This window comes from Lissotriton vulgaris, chromosome 8, assembly GCF_964263255.1.
Source record: "Lissotriton vulgaris chromosome 8, aLisVul1.2, whole genome shotgun sequence".
NCBI classification, from domain to species: domain Eukaryota; kingdom Metazoa; phylum Chordata; class Amphibia; order Caudata; family Salamandridae; genus Lissotriton; species Lissotriton vulgaris.
This window is the reverse complement of record NC_141696.1, coordinates 1351430460-1351455940: the sequence shown is the minus strand read 5'-3', so window position 1 is coordinate 1351455940 and position 25481 is coordinate 1351430460. Positions and strand designations below refer to the sequence as shown.

General features: G+C 41.4%; 1 protein-coding gene across 1 annotated transcript in view; it reads right to left on the bottom strand.

Annotated features, from left to right (window-relative positions):
* The window catches only part of MAML2 (mastermind like transcriptional coactivator 2), a 517978-nt gene that overhangs the window by 217936 nt on the left and 274561 nt on the right, over nucleotides 1–25481 (bottom strand). The window contains exon 2 of the mRNA XM_086935292.1: nucleotides 22151–23533. Coding sequence (XP_086791418.1) covers nucleotides 22151–23533 — 1383 coding nt within the window. The remainder of the gene's footprint in view (nucleotides 1–22150; nucleotides 23534–25481) is intronic.

The window sequence follows — 25481 nt, the reverse complement described above, 5'->3', positions numbered from 1 at the left end:
GTCATCCTCAACCAGGCGTGGCGTCGTAGTGCCACTGTTACCAAAACCAATTTGCCTTGTGTGTTGGTGGTATCAAGTCCATAGCGAATGGTGAACTTTGCTGCATCCTTCCCATAGGAAGTAGCCTGGGAGAGCACGGCTGGCCCTCCTCGAGGACCGTTGGCAGCATGTGTGCAACCGCATCCTACAGAGTGTGGGAATAGTGGCCCAAAAGGCGCAGTGTCCAAACACCACAGTGCCAGGCTGGCAGAAGAAAACATCTTATTTCAAAGATTGTTCAGCCGCTTGGATTCCCTATCGGAGGGCGCGCTAGGGTACCCGCTAGGATTTAAGTGGGATGTGGAGGCTTGGACCACCAAGTTGTCCGGAGTAGGGTGTTTGGTGTAAAAATGTGGGTTCTCTGGAGGGGTGTTCACAGGAGCCCCTGTGTTGGGCTTGATCCGAGTCCAAGCAGGCTGTCAGTAAATGCCTCATTGAAAGGGTGAAGTGGTTCTGATGGGGACACTCCTGGCTGAAGCACTTATGTCAAGGCATAAGTCTTGACTGCCACCGAGTGCAATCTAAGGTCCAGATACTCAGCTGTCCTCAGCTGCCCTCTGCACCACCATTGCAAAAGAAACTCCCTCCTCTGTAGCCACGGTAGGGGGAAAAAGCATGAAAGTATCTAGAGAAGTATCCTGTCCACTGGCTTCACTCAGATCGTCATCCCAGTCCAGTTGTTCTTTATAAGGCTGGTATTCTTCAGGGTCTAGCAACCTCTCCTAGTCCTTCATGAGTCCTAGCCTGTAAGAATAAGGCTCAGGCTCAAGCCTGGAAGGACTTACTTCAGTCGGCATTCGCCGATGTTACTCCGGCTTACTGTGTCAGAGTCGGGGATGAGAATGGGGATGGAGCTGGCGGCAGGGATCCAAGGGGCCCTCCCGAAACCACAGGGCCCGAAGACACGCTAGAAGGAATGGGCTACTCAAAGATGAGGTGCATGGCCTCATAACATTCTCCCAATTGGGTGGGGTTTGCTCCGGCTCCCGGAAACTCGGGGAGGTGCTGAGCCAATCCAGACTATTGGCTCGACCACAGAGCCAGTGGCGATGGTCCCTCGTCGGCCTATGGTCAAGGTGAAGTCGAAGCATGCTTCCACTTCTTCTTTTTGTGGGACTTTGACTTAGACAATTTTCTCAACGGCTTTGAATGCGACAATGAATTTGGGGTCCCAGACCGCTCCAAGAACTTTCCTCTCAACAGGGATCGAGACCTTCGTGGCGTCACATGTCGATCTGCCCTAAAGCTTGAGGGATTGCTCTCTCAAGTCAGGGCAGGCCTTCGGGTCATGGTTCTGCTCAAGGCACTACATGCATACAAGGGGTGGGCAAGTCACCGATATCTGTCAGTGACAGATGCCGCATGGCTTGAAGCTGGCCTTCTTTGATAACATCCCAGCCACAACACGAGGTAAACCTCAAAAAAGACTTCTACAAAACATTAAAAAAAACTAGTCAAAAGTGACTAAGGGGTTAGCTCTTCCTGGATCTACTTGGCTGGCGTAGAAAGAAATTAACTGATGTTAGCGCACCTGATTGGTGCCTATACAGGCCCTGCGAACTTCAATCCTGGCACGGACGATGGCAAGCAAAGCTGACCAATGTTACCAAAAGGCACGCAAGGGTACTAATCATGTAAATTTTCCGGATCCAGTCTGACGTCTGGGGAATATTTTATGGTAAGGGTTCTGCTGCTAGAATTCTCTATCAGATGTGCCATCTGATGAGATCCTAGTAAAAAAAAACAGTAACATGCTGATTGTATTTAATTTGTAAATTAGGCTATCCTGTGGCTGTACTTTACAGCCTGTGTATGTGTTGATGCTTTCCAACAAGGGAATCTAAGGTTTCCTTTAAACCAAACGGAGGGGTGCCCTGAATCTCTCCCCCAGGTTTCTGAGTTTGGGGAACCCGCACAGATCAGTTCATTGCTCCCTTTGGATTTGTCTACTCTGCAGCTGTTGTTGGGATCCATTAAGTCAGGTTCGCCTCTTGATCCCCTCCCTCCCTCTAAACTTAAGTCTTTTGGACGAGACTGCACTTACTGTAATCCTTAACTTTCTCAATTCTTCTTTAAGTACATGTCCGGTGACTCAGAGCTGGAAACATGCACTCGTCCTTCCCCTTCTAAAAAAAGAAGGTCTTGATCCTCTTTGTTGGTAACATTTTCGCCCTATATCTCTTCTGCCTGTGTTCTCTAAAATTTTGGCTAGGTACATTAATGCTTAACTTTCCTCTTTTATTACAACTTGTAACTTGCTGCACCCTTCACAGTCTGGTTTTAGAACAGGTCATAGTGGAATCTGCTCTTCTTGAGGTCACTAAATCTCTTAGGCAACAACTTGACTCCGGTGGTACTACCACACTCATTCTGCTAGATTTCAGTGCGGCTCTTGAAGCATCGGGTATTGAGGGTCTGGCTTTGAGATGGTTGATCAAAGATGATCCCTGATGCACTCCAGAGGGTAAGGATAGAGTATTAGATCTAACAAAATTCGAAAAGACCTGAAAAGTGCGGTCTTCTAAAAAGGAGATCATGGCGACCTGCTTTGCCGTTCTTAAATGGATTTAAGAAATATACCGGCAGCTAAGATAACGGTTTTGCAGGCTCTAGTTATATTCAGGATGGACTACGGCAATGTGCTGTATTTGGGTGCAGATAAAGCTTCAGTCCACCGGCTGCAGGTTATTCAGCATGCAGCTGCCCGCCTTTTTCCATCTGCCTAAATGCGCTTTTGTATCTCATCTGCTGCATTAACTTCATTGGCTTAAAGTCAATAAGTACATCCAGTTTAAGGCACTATGTTATATGTTTTGGGTCAAATGTGGGCAGGCTCCCTCCTATATTCAAACATTGGCAACACCATTTGTGCCGCCTCGACAGCTGAGATCCTCCAGTGTTTTCAGTTCCCAGGTTTTGTCTTGTCCGTATGAGGGGCCGCTCCTTTTCCTACTTGGGCGCCACGCTCTGGAATGCTCTCCCAATCGATCTCAGGAATTGTCATTTTCTTGTAGCATTCTGCAAGCACTTAAAGACTTTTATTTAGTGATCTGGCATGGCATGACTCTTATCGTGACCTAATGTCTAGCGCGTGCGTAGTTCTGCCTACACTTGATCAGCGTCGGGAGACCCTGTTTGGGTAGCTGTGCGCTTTATAAACTCAACAGATAATAATAATAATAATAATAATTGTTGTATATGTGTATATGTTGCATTTGTTTTGCTGATCACTCATCATATATTAGGCGTTTGTACAACGACTTGCTCATTTTTTCTGGTTTGTCTTCTTCATCCTAATTGCGCATTATGCTTTTTACCAACTGTCCTTGCTCGATCGATATGTCAGGTTATTCACGTCAAACTAAAAAAAATACCAATAAATGAAATACATACATCAGAGACAACTGCTAGCTCTTACATGGGGTCTAAAAGGCACATCTCTGAGAGCGTCTTCCTCACATCCAAAAGGAGGTTTCTATGCCACATCCTAGCCTTAATTATGACCGCATATCCTATGCAAATCCCTTACTTACAGATGCTGTGTGTGATCTAAATAGTGACCATATTCGTTACGATTTTGGCTCGGAAAAGACCTCTTTAATTGGCTGATAGCCTTCGGCTTCACAACGTCCAAGGATGGCCTCTTGAACAAGTTGTTCGTCTTTGCCAATATTTTGAATGACAGGTTCACATTCTTCAGGAGAGGTGTGTTAAGATTTTTTGCAATGTTACTCAGAGCCTAGGGGCACAACTCTTCAACATGATCGTGAGGCAATGATCACTGGTGGACTTTGTGGTAGTCATGCTTATGATAAAAGATTCCTCCTGCATTGACAAGACTTGCCTTTGAGTGACTTCTCAAGCTTCGGGACTACCTCTTGCTCCCAGCGTACATCTGGGCGGCATAGACCACCCATTATTCAATGTTAAGTGGTCAACAAAGGGTTGCTACTGCTGGATGGACCATCCTACCGACAACAGCCTGAAGAATGGGTGGAAGCTGCCATATTTCCTTGGAGGCATATATATACATAAATAGCCAAGCCCGGTCATGCCCATTCAGCATTACATACATGCCAGTGATGGGACAAACACCCCTCACATTTAGATGTGCCTTTTGCTGGTGCTCATGTTACCAGTGTTTGCAGTCGGTAACAGCAGGTGTTGCAGATCCTGCTGCTCCTGATCCAGCATCAGAAAAGTGGGCAGAGGGCCCCTTCACAGACACAGGTATTTCGATCTAATGCTCTTAAGGAGTCCCCTTTTTGTCAGCCCTGATGTTACTGCTTGGTGTGACAAGCATGCAATACTCCTTCTGCAATGGGAGGGGTTATCTCATTTAAGATGCTGCAGCACCGCTCTTCCTCCACTCGCTATTAAAATCAGGGCTCGGGCAAGGATTTTGACCACTCAAAGTAAGGTGAGATTTTGCACCAACAAAACCCTACTCCCAACAGGAGATACATTGGCTTTTTGTAAGAGTGTTCTGCCACCCTGGCAAGTGATTTCCTGAGAGACTTCCTTGTCTTGTCTCAGAGCCTCCTTGTTTGTAATAAAACATCAGAAGTGATTGAAAAAAATTAATTTTGAATTATGTCTGTGGCTGCTGGGCAAAGGGCACTGAGCTAAAAACAAGGTTTCCAGAGCATTGTATTGGACGCATGATAAAAAAAATGAAATCAAGGCCCAACCAGAACACCGTGAGGCTCCACGTTGCTGACAAGAGTTCAAAGTTAGAAAACTCGTTGAAGCATTATAGCGTTTAGAACCCACAATTAGTCTGAAGTGCACTATGTAAGAAGCAACAGATTACATTTGATGGATATCAACAAATAAAGTTAATATTCTTTTGAAGCTGTGTACTGTAGACAATGCTGAAACAACCTGTCGACAGAGAAAAAGACCAACAAACAAGTGCTCTACTTATTTGCTAGCACTAAATTAACATAGGATCCAAGTGTAAAAGAAATCTGCACTTTTTACCATCCTTTGAAATTACACATCTCTGTGCTTCATGTAATAAACTATCCCCGGGCTAGGCCCAACAAGGAACATTGTACTAACCAATTACAAATAGAGCAAATTCTAAAAAATAAAAAAACGGAAAAAAACAATGTTTGATTAACATTTGTTGCTGAAATATGCAAACATTTTAGAAGTTATAAAAATTCACCATTTTGAAATTGCTATGTTGCCTTTCCTGTGAAATTACACATCTCTGTGTTTCATGTAATACATTATCCCCGGGCTAGGCCCAACAAGGAACATTGTACCAACCAATTACAAATTAAGCAAATTCTAAAAAATAAAAAAAGCTGGAAAAAAACAATTTTTGATTAACATTTGTTGCTGAAATATGCAAACATTTTAGGAGAAGTTATAAAAGTTCACCATTTTGAAACATCTACGTTGCCTACACATACTGGCCAAAGCTGCAGAACAGCACCAGACCTGACAGTCAGTGCCACGTCACTGTGGTTTTCAGACACACAGAGAACCATGCCTGCACCTGCTGTGTAGTCTCGATGTCATCCCTATTTCATGTGCAGCAGGAGCAGCAGCCAGGACATCTCAGGTTGAGGGTAACGTCTAACACCTGAGGTCCTTGCCAAGACGGTGAACTTGTTCCAATAATGCCCTCGAATTGATCTTGAGTCCCAGGTAGTTTTACAACTTGACAACAGTGCTTTAAACGGGCCTGTACTGTCCGGTACTGAGTACCGGCACTTTTTTATTTTGAGAGGGAGGTCACTTCTCAAGAGTGACATTATATTTTTAAATGGAGAGTACTGGCACTTCTCAGAAACAAGCAGGGACTCTGGTAGAGGATACCTGCACTTCAATTTTTCCATTTCAAGCACTGCTTGACAACTGGTGTGACCCCCTCATTCCAGGTCTTTAGAAACATTATCTCCAAGCCTGAATGTTTCACCTAAAAATCATTGTTTTCAGGTGTGTTATTTGAATTAGAGACTAAAAGTACCCAGAATACATTAGGTTGTCACATGAAAGTCCTGAAGTAGTCAGCTTGTAGATAATGCAGAACTTTCTCGGTCCTTTAGGACTTCAACAGTGTGCCCAACCTGCAGTGATTACCGGTTAAATTCAGATAACAAGTTAAGCAAATTTAGTTGCAGGGATGGTGCACAGACATAATATCGAGTTTTGTATTTTGACCTACAAAAATATCGAGTTTTAAGTATCGTAGGGACAGAATATCAACATCAAGAATATCGGTGACCAGAATATCGACCTGAAGGTAAGAAATATTGTTTTTGTTAATATCGAAGTTGGTAATATCCATAGCAAAAATATCGATGTTAATAATATTGATATTTATGTTAGTGGTATGTATTTTATATGTATGTGTTCCACATGTTTTGTATTTTTTTTTAAATATATGTATTAAATGTTTAGAAGTAAATTTTGCGTTTTAGTACCGTAGCGGGTTGTGGGTTTATAGGGGAATAGGGTGGGAAGTAATTTAATTATAGTAAATTAAATCATAATTTTTAGAAATTATTAATTATTTTTATTTAAATTTTGAATTTGAGTTCTGTAGCGGGTTGTAGGTTTATAGGGGAATAGAGTGGGAAGTAATTTAATTATAATTAAGTAATGATTAATTTTTATTTATTGGGATTGATAGTTAATTTATTGGTAATTAATTATTAATTGGTAATTATTTTTGTATTAATTGATTAATTGATAATTATATTATTTGTGTTCATTTTTTATTGGAGCGGGTTGTGAGTTTATAGGGGATTAGGGTGGAAAGTAAATTAATTATAATAAATTAATTATTAATTGTTTGGGGGTATTGATAATTAATGTTTTGTTTATTAATTATTAATTGGCAATTACTTGTTATTAATTGATAAATATATTAATTGTGTTAATTTAGTTTAGGAGTGGGTTGTGTGTGTAAAGGGGACTAGGGTGGGAAGTAATTTATTATAATTAAGTAATTAATTAATATTTATTGGTATTAATAATTAGTTTATTGTTAATTAATAATTAATTGGTAATTGAGTTTTGATTATTTATTGGTATTGATAATTAATGTATTGGTAATTAATTATTAATTGGTAATTACTTTTTTTAATTGATTAATTGATCATATTAATTGTGTTAAATTCTATGCAGAGCGGGTTGTGTGTTTATTGGGAAAAGGGTGGGAAGTAATTCAAAGTTATTAAAGTAATTATGAATTTTATATTATTGGTATTTATAATTAATTAATTGTTAATTTATTATTAATTCACTATTTAATTTTTTATTGTAATTAATTGATAAGTATGTTATTTTTAACCCCTACGCCATCCAACACTTTCCTTACTGTTGCACTTTCTGGAGTGGGAATAGTAATTTTTACCCCTACGATATCCAACACTTTCCCTACTGTTGCACTCTCTGGAGTTGGAATAGCAATTATAACCCCTACGCTATCCAACACTTTCCCTACTGTTGCACTCACTGGAGTGGGAATAGTAATATTTATCCCTACGCTAGCCAACACTTTCCCTACTTTTGCACTCTCTGGAGTAGGAATAGTAATTTTAACCGCTACGCTATCCAACATTTTCCCTACTGTTGCAATGATTGGAGTGGGAATAGTAATTTTAACCTCTTCGCTATCCTACACTTTCCCTACTGTTGCACTCACTGGAGTGGGAATAGTCATTTTTACCCCTACGCTATCCAACACTTTTCCTACTGTTGCACTCTCTGGAGTGGGAATAGTAATTTTTACCCCTACGCTATCCAACGCTTTCCCTACTGTTGCACTCACTGGAGTGGGAATAGTAATTTTAACCTCTACGCTATCCAAGACTTTCCCTACTGTTGCAATGATTGGAGTGGGAATAGTAATATTAACCTCTTCGCTATCCAATATTTTTCTGTATTGTTTTAGTTAATGTTGTGTATAGTTTATTATAAAAAGAATAAAAATATTGTAGTTTTTTAATTTGTTATATATATTTTTTATATTTCTATTTATATCATTTTTGTATGTTTATATATGTATTTATAATGTATAAAATGTTTTTAACAATTTATAAGTTATTGAAATAATTATTTGCGAATATTATTAAGTATATATATTATATTTTATATGTATATGTTTCATTTATTTTAACATCATATGTATTAGTTATGATTTTTAAACATTTTTAAATATTTTTAACTATGTTTCTTTTAATTACATGTATTATTTACTTTCTTTTACATTTTTTTAACATAAAAAAAAGAGATTTTTAACAACAATGGTTTTTTTAAAATATATTTTTCCCAATATTTTGTACTTACCATGATGTTGATAGGATGTCGATATTCTTGACTTCGATATTTTTGTCACAATATTTTTGTACCTCGATCTCAACCTGGGACCAGAATGGAAAATTCTGGACAGTGTCCCTGCACCTAATTCCAGCTACTACCAGTTATTCTCCATGGATTGTGAAATACCAATGCAGACACAGTTTTTCTAGGTCAGATTCATTACTGTATTAACTATTCCATGTGAATTAATGCTTCTATTCAGTGATGGCTGGCAACTCTGAGAGAGGTGTGGCAGGCAGATGGCTGGTGGTGGAGAGCATTCATGAGCGCTAGATGCAAGGCGCCTAGGAAATAAAATAAAAAATAACTTACCTTGATTGCTGCAGCCTGCACAATGACACGTCCTCCTGCTCCATCCTCTTCTTCTCTCCTCGAGAGTCCAGTCAACTCCCTTAACCCATCCTGGTGCTGCTCTCATGCTAATAACCAGCATGAGAGCAACACCAGGATAGGGTACAGCGGGCTCTCTCAGCACTCTCAAGAGACCTGGAGAAATTTGCTTTTTTCTAACCCAGCCATGGCCGGACTGGGAAACAAAACCGGCCCTGGCAAAGTGCTCCGCTTCCCCCGCCCCCAGGGGGTTGTGGGTGCCGCCAAGCTCTTTGCAAGAGCCGGTTTTCGGCCGATTTTGTTGCAGGACCGATTTTGCAGCTGTGCTGCAAAAACGGCCCTGTAACAAATACTGCCCCAGGGGCACCAAACCGGCCCCCACCCATGCGGCGCACCGGGGGATTGCCCGGTGCCCGCTACGGCCAGTTGAGCCCTTAACCCCGCTGTGTTAGAGAGGTTTAAAATGCACATGTCTGGCTGGCCGCCACAAGACAGCCATCCAAAGAGACATGTGCACTTTAACCTTAAAGTGCCCTGTTCTTCACTCCGCTCTGCTGCTGCCAGTCAGCAGCGCTCCCGCCCCTGCCCTGAAGCTTGGCTCAGGACTGAGTTATTGAAAATTAAAGGGTAATAAATTAACTTAATTACCATTTGATTTTTTCATCTGTGGGGGTATTTTAGTTTGCGGGCTCTGCTGAAATAGAGGTGTTGGCCCTGCTTCTCTTAACCACTTGTAAGAACACTGTGGCAATTGCAATTGGGCAAAGTTGTATCCACTCAGGGATATTACTCTCTGCAACTCATATTGGTGCTGTTGGTGTTATGGTGGAGAAGTGTGGCTCAATGATTAGAGTGGCAGACCCTGATGCAGAGGTCCAGGGGACCAGGGTTCAAATCCCCGCCTCGGTGGGTTTGGGCTCAAAATTCCACGGACCTGATAATTCTCGCCTCAGTGCCTATTTCAATCATGGAGTCCCACTCTGCAACTCTGGGCAATAGCTTGCTTAATCTCCACAACAGCCCCCACAACGCTAAGGATGCCTGGCCTCCACCTTGAGGGTGCCCAGGAGTGGACGCTTCACAGGGAAAGCCAGGATGGGTTCCAGAGCGGTATTCGTACAAGCGCCTTGAGACCCTTGCGGGTGAGTAGTGCGCTATACAAGTATCAATTTACATTTACAATTTACATGGTAGGAACACAGCAGTCTTCCTCCCTCCAGGAGCATCTTGTCAGGTCTGTAGGAAATCACAGTGTGGTCGTTCTGCAATTCCTTCTCAGAGTTTTAGGATTCCAGCTACATCAGCTTCCACCGACAGTGTCCTCTCAGTGTCAAAAGGCATTCTTTCAACCTGTGAATATCTGGCAACGTTTATTTTTTGTTTTTCACTACTCTGCTTCAACACTCTCTAGTTATTCTTGTGCATACATGATTATACGCAGGGGCACTGAAATTATGCGCACGGGAGGACTAAATAAAATGGGAGAGTTGAGTAAATCATGTAGGGAAAAAGGGTACGTTATATGCCGTAATTAGTAACTTTTTATCCGTTTGAGCAAAAAACATTTTTTTGTTAAAACATGCACATTATTATGCTGCAGTTTGTGGATTATATGGCAGATGCGGCAAATATAAAATGATGCGGAAAAAGCCGCAGTCGCAAAATAGTAGAATTCCAGTGGCCCGGTTTATAGAGATTTGCACCCTCGTTGTAAGGCCATCAGAATTTCGGGTTGCCTCGGAACTAACATCTAGAGTCTGCCCCTGCCCACACTCCCGGGATTTTACTGTCGCCTACAGCAATGTTTGTGGAACACATGTTGAAAGTGTGTCTCTGCCTTTGCTTATTTCAGCACGCGGCAACAAATCCCCAAACTTGTAAGTGAAAGCAAGCAGCTTCATCACACTAGCTCTCATGCAGAACTCGCGCATGCTCACTACACACCTCCTGCTGACCTGTGTGAAAACACAGATGACAAGCTTGAGAACGGCTCGTGGTTTATTGTATCAGGCCTGGCAGGAGCATCTGGAGCTGTAAATCATGCGCAGTTTTATAGTCTCAAAGCAGCGCGTCATGACTAAGCAGCCTAGATGTGCATTTGCCATAAAGCACGTGACCTTACGAGGCAAGGTTGGTTTCCGCGATTCCAAGGCACCGGGCAGTCAGCGCGCGCTCTTGGGGACAGGGGGTTTCCAGCATGTTAATCAAGCCTTGGACACGCCCCGCCCCCGCGTCTCATGAGGTAGACACGTCGCAGGGTCTCTCACATGCACCGGGTTCACTTTATCTGCGGGAACGGATACGGTGGCTTGTGAAAGTTGCCATGTTCGATGGCAGAGCGAAGGCCACGCTCGCTTTCATGGGAACAGGGTTCCTTGCCAAAGGCAGATGCCGGAGCCTTCCCCATGGACTGCAGCGTGACCTACAACAGGAGGAAAAGCTGCTGTGTGTGAGAAGCCGAGGCAGTCAGCATTACTGCTCTGACGCAATGCAAACTTCATTCAGTGTGGAAGGGGTTTCTTCAGTCACTTATGGCCCGGTGCACAGGGGGGCCTTGATGGTGAGCATGGGCCTAATTTAGGGGTCACTCGCCCCCTGGCTTGCCCCTTGCTACCACTGGTACTGCTTTTGCGACTCCTGGACTCAGAAGTGGCAAAATCAGTGACTGGAACACAGGGGCAACTCTTCCTAGGACGCTGCTCGGAGCTCCACTTGACTGGTTTCTGTCAATTTTTTAAATTATACAAATAGTGAATAATATTATTCACTATTAGTGTAATAAAAAAATGGAGTACATTAGCTGAAATATGACCCTATCTAGAAGCTAAGGTACGTAAAACATGATGTTAAATGTATGTTGTATGCATGCTTGTGGGCAGGGCACAAGTCATAAAGAAAGAAGTGGGGGGACGCGGTCACCGGAAGTGACGTCAAAACAGGAAGTGACGTCACGAAAGGTGCCGCGCTCCTCGTCCCAGAGAGGCCATAGAGTGAAGTCCGGCTGTTTGGCAAGGGGGATGGTGTCCCCCAGGTAAAATAAGTGGGGGGACGCCGTCCACCCGCGTGGTACCCCGACTCGAGCCCTGCTTGTGGGTGAGTGTGTTTATATGCATGAGAGTATGTGTATATGTTATCGTGTGTGTGAGTCAAAGTAAAGGTCAAATGGTGTGTGATCTCCATTCCACTACCCCAGGCATTTTAGTGAATTGACATCCACGAGGGTGTGGTGCCAGAATATCCTTGTCAGTCTATCAGGTCCTAAGAATCAGCAAAAAACATCAGCCCGTAGGAGTTAGTAATAGAAAACCTACAGCCATAGGTTACATATCCATATCGGAGAACATTTCTGTATGTGATATTCTGACATACAACCAGTAATGAGCAGTCTAGCGGAAGCAGCAAGATGCAGATAACACCTTCAATAAAGCGGACCACTGGCTTAGTGGATTTACCGGCAACGTTTTGGAAAGACGGGGTTCAAAATGTGCATTTCATACTGCAAATCCCAAGAAACCAGGCAATAGGTTTTACGTCACGGAATCAGGATCTGTGAAATGATGACCTCAGAAAAAGCTTTAGTACCACGAAGATTCATCAGTTTCTAATGTGGGGTGACCACTGAGAATCAACTGAACTTCTCTAAAAAGTAATAACCTTGTTGATTTTCACAAAATGTCTCAATTGTGTTTCTCACACCCGACTTACATGCCTTAGACCTTCACAGCTACCTCTGCTGGATTACTGTACCAGTATTTCACAACTGGGTAAATAATTTACCAAACTTGCGTTTTCGCCTATAGTAATAGAGCATACAATAAATATCAACCCGGCAGGCTGAGTTATTTTAAGAGTGTGGTATTTATGTTTCATTCTGGTTTCCAAACCTTGGAATAGGGGAAAACACAATAATACAACATGTTGTCACTTGTACTGATGTACACAATCTTGCAATTTGTGTTTGTATGCCTGCACAATCAGTTTTTATCTGACAAAAAATCCAGCAGGTGCAATAATCATGGTGAAACCCAGAATCCTGATTTATGTGCAAACTCCAGTTTACAAGTTGTCAAGAGGAATGAGGGACTAATAGTGCAAACTGTGTCTGAAACACAGCCAAACATATCTATAATTCATGGGCGGATAGGGAAAGGGGTTATGCCTCCTGCAAAAAGTTTCTGGCAGGTAAATATGGAGAGAAATGATCTTTATAGAAACCTACGACTTGTCAAGGTGACTACATCTGGGAAATGTATATGAAACACTACAACTTAAGAAATCTAGGAACCTGTTGGTGTGAACCGGTGGTAACAGATTTTCTACTCTTAAAATAAAGTTGCTGTACTCCACCCCAATGTGGGTATCCACTCTGAAGAGTTTGTGCCATGGAGTAGAAGTATATGTTAGGGAGGCCTGGCACGCACAGATGTTTACTATGAGCAACAGTGTGCAGTTTTTAATTCAGGTGTGACTGCAGTGTCTGCACATCATAATACTTATGGATTCTCACAAGGACATAAGTGAAAATGGGGCCTCTGCTTTTGCTAGTGAAAATGCTGCGAAGTGCAGATGTGCTTCGACGTGTTGTTATGATTTCTACATTCCATTTACCCTTTCACGATAATTACTTCCTGAGGCAACTCCAGCAAGGAGTACAACACACTAAAAGGAAACATATGATTTGGGAGAAAGGGCAACGTGTCTACAGCCCTGGGGCTCACAGGGAGACAATCAGCTAGGGTGTTTCTAACCAGAAGGATAAGGAGCCGTGCCCTACTGGCTGTGGTCAGCGTTTCTGGGTTTAGGTGATTCCAAGGGCATCCGTAGGCTATTATTGGATCAGGCAAGTAATCACTTGCAGACAGCTGATGGATACAATGAAACCATTTAATCAAAGCCAGATATAAGATGGTTAGTTGACTGCTATTTAATGCCAAGGCTTTGTTTTCCAACAAATACGCAGAGAGAAGGACGTAACACTATGTACAAGAAGGGGAAGGCTGTCAACATAGGGTCAGATGTAGAGTTTGGTAGTAAAGGAAAAGTTTTCCAGTTTCTGGAGGAAGTATTAAATCTGGAGGAATACCCACCAGTGAGATTTTCCCAGTGGATTATCATGCAGGTTCAGCATTTACTCAAGAAACTATCAATTAAGTATTCAGGAGGGATCGACTGGAGGCTGACAGCCATTCGGATGCTCTCCGAGCGGGCCTATAATGGTAGTTTTAGCCAGAAAACGGGGCTTTCTGATGGGCGGGCCAGCTTCCAACATTCCAAACTGAGGCTAATCAGTATTTAAGAATGATCTCAGTGTGACTGTTCTAAATCTGAAACTTACTAAGTAACAAGTAACATGACCATTAATAAGCTCGACATTTATTAAACATTTCCTAACCATAGGTAAGCAATTGATTGAAATCCCAGAAACATAAGGTAAAGGGGCCCGGAAGAGAAAAGAGCTATTGTGCCACCATAATTGGAGATGGCCATATACAAATGCTAATAACACAACATAAAACCTGCTGATTATTTGTTTTTTTCCTAATGCAAATGGTACTTACACGCCACAAGAGGCCAGTAAGTGGGAAATGCAACCTTCCTCCACTACCCTTTCTCCTATTTATAGTTCACTCACCCTTCCCCTCTTACTGGTCCACTTGTGCTCACTTCCATAAAACAACTCACATCCACCAGGCTAAATTGCTTATATTCTGCTTATATGTTTTACCAGCTTGGAAGCAATTCTATAGATTACCCTCTACCCCTGTACCTCCCCCACCTTCTGACTGTAGAAAGACCTTAGGAGTTCAAATATATTTATAAGACAGTCATCCTAACAATTTGATTATTTTGATTCTGTGTTCTGCTGCCTCCCAGTCTTGGAAAATCCCAATTTTCATTGTTGCTTTTTATCATTCCCCCCTTTCCCTTTCTTTTTGTACACAGCGCCATACCCTATATTTTAACATTTAATAGAAATCCATTTAACACATAAAAAATGTATGAGGCCCATTTATGGTCAAATGTTACCAACTGCATACACTTGCATTATTCTTTTTTTTCATCTTATATTATGTTTTTGAGAATGGGTGCCAATACCACTAGTGTGAAAATGAGTGGGTGGAAATTGTCTTTCCCCTATTTTGGACAATGATGCAACGATTTACATGACCCCAAGTGTGTTAAAGGATTAACTATGGAGAATGATGTCTACTTTTGTGTAAACTTTAACAAATTTCCGTCTGATAGAAATTCGCTCTTATGTCCAGGCAGGGCCGGAGAGACATTTATTTCCCCAGTGGGCTGGAGCCCCTTGGGGCCAATTTGTAAGGCATGGGCTGCTCCTAGTGTCTCGGTCACTGTGTCATTTTGTCGCTTAATCAATCAACTAGGTTTCCTTGAATTGGATTTTGCTGTCCCTTACTGCCTACCCCAGCCAAATGTCTGGGTGTGCCAAGGTATAGGGCTGGCACAGGCAGGATATTCTAAAATAAATCAATCAGTTATAAGTGATATTCGCTTTAGTAAGTTACAAATGAAGATCGAAACGGTTATATTTAGGGGTGTGCAAAACTTTCATAACTTGCTTTTGCGTAAATATGCAAAATTTCGGGGAAAATTACGGGAAAGGAGTTTTACAATAATTACTTTTTACATGATGTTGGGGTTTCGTGGGAGTCCTACAGTGGGTGGTAGTGGATAGAGCAGGGGTCTCCAACCTCTTCTGGAGTAAATACTTATGGTGAATGAAAATCTCCCTGAGCTACTATTATTATTAGTGTTGCAATAGTGACCACATGAGACAAGGTTAAATCGGTGGCCATGCCACTCAAATTACCTCAAGTGATCACCTAAATGCATCAGCAGGGTTACCAGCAGTAATGTTAAAAAGGCTTTATAAAGTTGTCAGGCCTCTCTGCCTGGGTAATACATAACATCTGTAATGGCACAAACATAATAAGTCTCCCTAATGACGCATGCTTTATCACTCAAATATTAGTTTTAAATATAACATAACATGTAGATTTATAAAGCTCATGTTCATGCTGAAGGGTGTATTGGCAGTGAAATGACACGTTTTCCTTACCCAATTCAATGATTGTATTGGAAATCAACTGGAAATTCAATTGGAATTCAACTATTTTTCTCCAAACATTGACTTAATGAGTCTTGAAAATATTTTCATCTCAAATACACACTTATCAATATTGGTATATATTTATTGATTCAACCGAGCAAAAGCTTTCAATTTAGTAAGCTGGGTTGCATACTGGAAAGTTACTTAATAGGATCTGGAGAGCTTATCAGTAGCTCACGAGCTACTCATTGGAGAAGCCTGGGATAGAGTCGGCTCAGGGAAGTGTGGACTTTTTGAGGGGATAACAGCCATGGGGTGTGTCAGCACTTTCTCTGCTTTGTTTGCATGAAAGTAGCTTTCAATTTTTCAATTCAAATCTTTATTTCGGTTAACTGTAACCATAAAAGATACAATTTAAAATACAATTTGACAATATTAAAAATGAATCCAAGAGTTGTGGCACAACAACAAGGGCATTAGTTGATATACAGTTTTTATGATCCATTCCAAAAAATATGCCAATAAAACCTATCTATATCATAAATATATTAAAAAACATCTAAAAGCTAGGCATTTTTGTAAAAAAAAGAAATTATATACCATTAAAAAATTTATCCGTTCAAAAACTACAGAGGATGCTATAAGGAGAAGAGAGACATAAATCATGAGGAACACAACCAATTTGGAAAGTGCAAGTGCAATACTCTTTTACGCAATATTTAAATAAAGCGTATGTCTTTAACACTAGAGCTTTAAGCCCTGATTTATTCCTTATTAGATATACAATGAATAAAAACCTGCTTACACTGAAGATAACCAGTTATGACGTGTCTGTCTTCAATATACGTTCAGCCTCACTGCAGCTTCTAACACCCACATTTCTACAGAGAGACCTAATCCTAATTGAACGTAGTTATTTATGAAGGCTGGTAAAGGAACAGCTAGTGTCTTTGCATGACTGCCACCCAGGATGTCTTGCAGGGCTCTAGGCCTGGCAACAAAAGAAGTATTTCGTGAAGGAGAAACTGTTGATGGAGTGCCCTGGAATAAACCGGTAGGTTACAATGTGGGGCTAGCAAGAGATGTAGCTGACTGAGTATACTGAACCTCTTTGACGAAGCAGCTCCCTGTGGGGTCACAGAGTTCCTGGATTTTTATAGAAGGCAAGGACAGTGCACTGGGGGCTATGGATCTTTGCACAAAAGGAACAGTTCATTGCCATTGTTGACAACTCCCATCACTCTTCCTCGAGAAAGAAAGTTTAATATGCTGTGTTACTCCAAAGAAACCAAGTGATAACTCTATAGACTTGATAACATATTTTATTCCCACTCGCCAACTTCGATCGACCAGCGACGCCCTCGCCGCCGTTCCCCGCATCCGACGAACCACAACGGGAGGAAGATCCTTCTCCTACCTGGCTGCCAAGACGTGGAACTCCCTCTCCATCCACCTCCGTCTGACCCAAGACCACCTCTCCTTCAGGAAGCAACTCAAGACCTGGCTGTTCGAGCAGTAGAGGACCCCCCTCCCCCAAGCGCCTTGAGACCCTCCGGGTGAGTAGCGCGCTATATAAATGCTTTGATTGATTGATTGATTGATTGATTCAATTAAAAAATCTAATATTTCAATGTTGCAACTTTTGTAAGTCTTTCTGAGAAGAATTAATTTTTCTAATCAGATACTCTTTTTGTGGTATGCTTTTGAGGATGATTGGTGTTTAGGGGATAGGTGTTCTGTGCCAGTCAGACTCTGGTCTGCAGCATTATATCCCCACACCTACAGCCCCAAACCTTTGTACATACCTCGATCCAACCATGACCCTAAAACCCTACATCACTTCGACAGTCACTGCTGACAGATATCAAGAACTTAATATGCAATTGTACCCACATCCCTCTCGTACAGCCATACCACTTACACTGCACATGTGTTGTGATCAAATTAATTACTGCAACAGACCACTAATTGAACTTCTTAAATACTCATTCTTTCCACTGGAAAAATACTGAACTTAGCTATCAGAACACTTTATAACCTATGCAAGCACACTTTCTCAACCCCCTTTTCTCGCGCAGTCATCTGATTATCATCTAAAAACAGTGCAACCTACAAACAACTAATTCTGTTTTCTAAAACTATAAATGATCTTCCTACCAGCTACCTATCTCCAATGCTGGCAACATATGTACTTTCTCTCACTTTTGCTCAACTAACCTGCGCCTGCTTATCTCCCAGAACCTCCGTGTTCTGCTTCACGATTCTGCTCACTTAAGTTCCTCTGATCTCACCTTTGGATTCAACTCCCAGTTGAACTGCATTCCATCTACTCTCTTCCTGCCTGGAAACCCAACCTAACCTTGCTTGAAAGTACACAACGAAGTCTTACCAAATTACTCGTGAACTCCCGTGCCATTCCACCACCCCTAATGCAAATATATTAAATATGTTAAGTACACATATTGCCTGTCTAGCGTTAACAGATTGTCTAGCTTGGCTTTTGTTAACAGCTATCATGCATCTTACTTACAAACCTGTTAATACTCAAATGAATGTGACCTTTTGTCCAGTCAGTCTGCTGCTATGCACTACAGTTTTTGTTGAAATGTTTTTTTTCCTTCCTAATGAAAATAAATACAATTAAATGTACTCTTAACATACTTCGAGTTGCTTTTTTAACCATGAATTGCGGTGTTCTCTTCCATTGTCTTGAGGTATGCACAGGTTTCTATAGCACTTGAGATGCCTTTGTTGAATGTGCTGAGGTGGCGGATGTGGCAGAAGGGGTGTTGGAAAAGGCTTGTATGATATTGTCGGCCAGCTTGGAATTGAAAGCAAAGGATGATATTTTTTCATTTAATCAGAAAAGGGTCAGTTTGGTTTGCATCTGTTTGGATAGTGAAAGAAAGTGTTTCATATGATCGGATCACATTATTCACAAGTGAATTTGAAGGAGACATTTGCAAGGAGTTCTTGAATAGGACTTTTAAGTCATGGCACAAGTTGCACATTCCAGAAGTATGTCCATAAATTCTCCAAAGGAGCAGATTGCTTTGGCCTCTAGCCAAAAATTGAAGAAGGTTTGATGGTGGATTGAGGCGAGGAAGAATTCCAAGATCAGTGGGGAAGAGTGCCTGCTCCAAGAAGCTTTGGCTGGGCCAAGAGGTCGGTACCTTGGTAGGTAACTGGATGAAAGGACCTATAGTTCTATAAAACTTGGCAGGAGATTTTGGATGCTGGATGGGGAGAAGGTATTTTTGTGTGTGATTGCTATCCAATTGCTGCATCTTGTTTTCCTGCCCCGATTATTGAGTGTGTATTCCCGCGGTATTAGGTGCTTAAAAGCCTGGGAAAATGCATATGTGAACTAGATTCTTGTGATAGCCATGAGGACACAGTTATAATATGTGATACGATCATGTACATCATAGGCATATTTGATTGAAAATGTACTATGCCAAATACAAAAGTGTATACATCTTGTGGGATTTGTAGATGCTACTTCAACATTTGTAGAAATGCTTTGAATGATAACATATGAGCGAGGATTGTCGTGCAAAAATGAGTGGAGAAGCAGGGCATATTTCAGTGCAGAAACAATAGAAGTGCCCATCTCTTGAAGGCATCTTAGGACTACTGCATTCAGCTATTTTGTATATGTTTCAAATATTCAGATGCATACCGCCTGGCCCAAGACGCTTGCTTGTTTTTGTATTCCTGAGCAAGAATTAACAGAGCTGTTGCATTGTTGGTCCTTTGTCACTATGCCATAAGTAGCTGCCAAGGAAAGTTGACTTTTATTGAGCATGTGACCAGGTAAAGTCACAAGCCCATGGACCTTCCTGGGAAATGGGTGCTGTGTATGCTTGCAGTGGGGTTTTACACAGCAAGCTTCTATAACTCGCTTTGTAGGTTTTTATCTACGAGTGTCCTACTCGCTCATCATGGAAGGGGTTCTTTCTATTTCCTTTTTAAAGCATTGGTTGCCATGTCACTGAGTTTTTATGTTATCAATCAGACTTGAAGGAAATAAACCACTGTAGTATTGCCAATATCTCAGCCAGTATCAATGAGCAAAAAAGGATCCTGCTAGAAGCAGGGAATTGTTTAAGCTTGGGACATCATGCGTTGATGTCCCATACTGTGCTGCTGAATGTCCACTAACTAGACAAATAGTTCTTAGTCCCCAATACACCAAGCAAAAATGACCTAATTGTCATCTACAAAAATATTGCCACTTTATAGAGTGATTAATCGAAAATCTACATCCAATGCAACAAAATACTTGTAAAACATTTTCTGACATACAATCCTGGGTTGTGATGAAATGGGCATTCGTGGTTTCAACGTCATGCCACACTTGTCTGTTTGTATGTCAGTTAGGCACCTGGAGAGGATCATCCTGGCCTGGTGCATTCTGTAGGTAAGTGTGTTATTCTGGTCCATTATGTATGTGAGAAGAGAGACTGTATGAAGAAGAGGTACCTCACCCTGGAGCCCGGGTCCTGAATTTGATGAATATGAGAGGCCTAACACTTTTAAAATGAGACAGCCGGCGAGATACACGGCTGAGGAAGGGTTGGGATCGCTCTCCTTCGATTGGTGACCTGTGATTGTTGATTGTGTCCACAATGGAATTTTAATAGAAGTTCAGTCTTTCCCTTGTTTATTAGTACTTTACAGTAGGATTCATTGGTGCCACTGGTTCAGCTATCACTATGAGGCACTGAGAGTACTACTGAGGCACTACATGGTAGTGGTCTGTGATTGTGTCATTTAGGTGTGAACAGAAACAAAGACAGTAAATTGAAGAAATTAAATTAGTAGGGAACATTTATGGGTGATCTTCAATTGCACCACTCTCGCTCCAAAATTGTGCAAGTTAGAGAAAAGAGTAAACCTTGCTCAGTACTTGCTTCCAACCAGGAAGTTCAAATAAATGTTGAATTACAGCTGATGGTTGACCACGTACATTCCTTAACAATGCTAATGCTTCAGTGGTGACCTTAGACTGCTGGCTCCTCAGCATCTTGCTTCCTGACCTTACAGTACAAGAAAATACAGAATCTGACCTAATTTAAACCTAGTGATGGAATCAGGTTTTCAACTAATGTTTTACCACCTGATGCGCCATTTACAGGTGGTGCGGTGTTGTCGATGGGCATGGCCCCCGTATTTCAACACTCAGGGCCATGTGTTGGGATGTCATTATTAATAGTAACTCAATAAGAACACATTAGGAATTCTTCCGGAGTCACCAACCTCACAAAGGTGCAAGGATGTGTTACAGTGTAAAGCATCGTATTGCATGCTCTACGCCTGTAAATAAAAAGCGATTCTGCCTTTCCTCAAAGGCTTAACAAAGTCAGAATTATATCCTTTACTGCAGCACTCATGAACGTTTCATAAAGACAATATGACAGGCACAAATTATATACATATTACATATCTTTTATGAAATGAGCACCGTTGCCAGAAATATCTTTTTAAAGTTCGCTTTGGAGTGTGCAACCCTGTGAAACAAATTTGATATGAAAAAACTGAAAATGCAATAATATAATCACTACCAAACCCATCATTCTAGACGCTTTTCTGCATTAGTGTTCGCCCCCGCCTCTTCTACTGATAGATTGTTAAAAAACAGAAAACCTCCAATTTCTGTAAAAAAGAGTGTAAAATTTCTAGACTGGGCCTCCCCCACTTCAGTCGTGTATCATGACGAAGGATTGCACTGCTGCATTAAACATGGTGCCTCTCTCAACCTCATTTACTCCTATATTTACACACACCATTAGATTTCTGCGCTTCTCACATGACATGATTAAAGAGCGCTGACTCATGAAAGTCCGTCCGAAGTAGACAGGGGAACCAGCCGCCTCCTTGGTACCATTGGCACTGTCCTGACTGCCTCCAGTGTCAGGAGTCATGCAAAGAATAGAAAACAAGGTGGGCAGTAAGAATCCGGTTTACTTTCTGTAGTCTCCACGTCTAGTACTTCTAGTACTGATGATATATGGGGTGAAGAAGGGATCAATCTTGAACTGCCATTTGTGTTCAACTATCGAGTGGTTTCACTTCCACTTCCCTTTAAAATCTGATGAATTTAAGGACAAGCTCACAAAGGAATCTGGAGACCAGGAGGGGGTTTACTAATTGTTCATACAAAGATCTCTTGCATGGAAAATACATTCTAGGTATGAGGCAGTCTGGAAAAAAGTGCAGTAGTATTTGGCAAGGGTGAAGCTAACCGCCACACTACATATTTTAGTCGTGTTCTGACTTTCCATTTAATTACATTTATAGCAATAAAACACATACTGATTTTGACAATATACACCTCTTACAGAGAGCTAAACATCTTACCTGACGATGCTGCAAAACAGAGTACTGCAGTCCTTGGCCATGCTGGTTCTGCAAGATTTTCTGAAGCATCAGCTTCTGTTGCAATGACATGGACACATTTGGAGGCCGAAGAAGCGACTGAGCCTGGGTAGGGTGCTGCTGTTGCTGGGTTGCTGCAGAAGGCGGCTGCTGCTGCTGGGTATAATGCACAATGGAAGGCTTGCTCTGGGAACTCAGAACCAAAGGCGCCTGCTGGTTTGTTTGTTCTGGGCTGAAGTGAAATAAGGACTTTGTGCTGCTATGATGTGGCTCGCCTGCTGCGTGAGGGTTATTTATAAAGTTCAGGTCTTGGTTTTTTTGTTGCATCATCATGTCCAAGTGATTATTTTGGGGGGTGGAGTTAGGTTTGTAAAGGTAGTTGTTTATCCCCTTTGACTGAATGCCATTGTTAGTCATTCCAGGTATTTGTGAAGTGTGTGGACTGAACTGCTGCTGACGAAGGGAAGGACTTGGAACCTTTTCTTGGCTGAAAGAGCCGGCTGAGGGACCAGATGATGACAATGTTGACCAGTTAGATGTCTGATTCTGCTGGTGCTGCTGTTGCAGTTGGATTAGTGCATGTTGCTGTCTATTGGCTGCTATTTGTTTCAGTTGTTGTGCATGGGACACTTCCTGCCAAGTAGGCAGTACTCTGTTGGAACAGGAAGACTGTGCTTGGCTCAGAGGCACTGAAGTGACAGGTGAAGAAGTGGACATTGCAGCGCTGGACATTGAAAAAGCTGGTCCCTCAGAAGAAGGCCTCATTTGTGGAGAACCGGCAGATGGTTGGCTTGAACCTGGGGAATATTCAGTTTTTATCACTATTTTGTCCATTGGCAAAGATGGTTTAGGTGAGCGTCTTTGGCTTTGTTGTCCCAGATCAATATTAAATGGCTCATCTTGCTTTATTGTGATATTTATCATATTCTGTAGCTCCAGGTCACTCATTGGTGGTACTGACATATCAGTTAGTTCATTGAACAGTTCCTGAAGGTCTGCATCCATCATCTGATCAACAAAGTCTTCTTCATATCTGCCTGGGAACATGTTTTCAGAAGACATTTGAGAATCTAGGTGTTTGCTGCAGGGCATGGACTCACCTGGTTCTTTCTTTATGTCTTTGAGAGTTAGGTTGAAATTGTCATTGTTGGACTTTCCATGTAAACCTTGCCCATTAAGCATCATTGCTGACGAAGGATGACTTAGTCCATTGTTCATTTGATTTCCACTTGCTCCCGCTAAAAGCTTGTCATTCACCTGTGCCCTTTTATTGTCAAGGAATGCACACCCAGAAAGGCCATTTTGTCGCTTGATGTTTCCGAGAGATGGGTTTACCACCAGCTTTCTCTTCAGGGAACCTTGGAGCTAGAATTTGTAAAAGAAAATCCACATTTTAGAAGCGTATCTTGACAACACAATCTTAGCTTATATCTATAGCACGTAAAGTGTTAGTGTTTTTTGGCACAACACTTTTATACTTACCACCACCCAAAGTCTAAATTGTGTCAGAAAGTGCTCCATGTGAGCAAGTCATTACTATTCAATTAATAACCAATACATTTTATGAGACAAATACACCAGAGAATCATAGGCCCGTCAATGATACATATATATTTTTAAGGAACTTCAAGTAAGGGATATTATCCAAGTGTGGAGGGAGATTAAGGGAGGTAATGGAAATGCTCTGAGTCATAAATCCATATAAAAACCAAAGGCCCTACTCAAGCCCTTAACCATCCAGCAAAGAGCATTGCTAGTTTAATCCGAATTGAATTGAAAATCCTAATTTAATTCACAATATTTTTGGATGATTATTTATTTTTTCCTAAATACAGTTTTAAATGGAAGATTTCACAATGGAAAATGGTGCTGCATTGTGTTTGGACTTTCTTAAGGCACCCTGACAGTGATAGTGATCTCTAACATAAATGTTTGAATTAAATTAATTTCAATGAATGACTAGTTTGGGGAAAACGATTAATAAATACAATTTACACAGGAAATGTTGACTTATTAAGCACAAACGAAATGGGTTATTGATGGTACTACAGTGATTCTAAGAACAGTAGTGCTACTAGAGGAAATCTCACAATGTCGAAAATGTTGATTCAGTCTCAGAACTTGGTGGTTTTGTTAGAGAAAAAAGGTTTCTCTGATCCTAAGATTTGTCATGAAAACTACACATACTGATCTAAGTGTCTGGAATGTTTGACACTTTGCACCTTTTCAGCTATGTTAGCATGATTATTTTAAGTACTATGGAACCAGTACCACTGAAAAAAACAAGATTATGTAGATATAATGTTTTTCCCATAAATATCAATTTGGCGTATTCGCCACACAATCAATTGTCTCCAACATTATCTGTAGATTTTAGCAAGAAAACATTAAAATTAGTTCATAGATAGCAAAAGTTATTAATATTTGTTATTACAATTACTGCACGCAACGTGCAATAATGAGCTGGGCACTTGGGAAAGTTGCCTGGCCTTTCAGCTGCTAGTGTTGTAATTAACATTTAAAGAAAGAGGTGATGTTGCCCATATAGTGTAAACTCCCACATTTAATGGACAGGAGGAAGACTATTTGACTGCAGCAGGACACATAATTAAACACAGCTGTAACTGTAATTGGAAAGAATAGTTCATTCTCGAGAAATGTTGATTTCACTTATAGCACATTTGCATGAGGCCCTGGTCTCAAAGCTGCAATAACTTCAACAAGGCACGCACCCACACATTCCCTGTGGTCATAGATGTGTGTTTGTGCCTGCTTGGAAGGAGACAGACTTCCCTTCACTTGTTTCTAACAGTGTGCAGAATACACAGAGTTTTCTCCCTCTGTGACTCACTGTTTGTACAAGATTAACACCGACGTGGAAAGACAAAGCCTTGCTACCATTAAGTCGATAACACACAGGACGCATTCCTAAATAACCACAAACTGAGCAATGGCCACTTTAAATGCCATTAGGATAAAATGAAAAAAGATTGTGTCATGCTAATAATCTCACCCTATGATCAACATCAAAGGGTAACGGGCACTATACAAAACCGTCCTGAGCTACATCAAAGTTTCTAAAAACAACATTTTAGCTTGTTCCCTTCTTTGTAAAATCACAACTCGTCGCGGGATTAGGAGGTTTGAGCAAGGGTTTCCGTCCATTAGCCCAATTAAGTTTGCCCAAAAAGGATACGCTGACTACTGGTTACTGAGTCATATCTTTAAATCTTGCAGGAAAATAAAATTGTGGAGGGGCCCGGTGGCTGCAGCAGACAACCATGGGCAGAGCTGAGGCTCACGCAGAAATGTC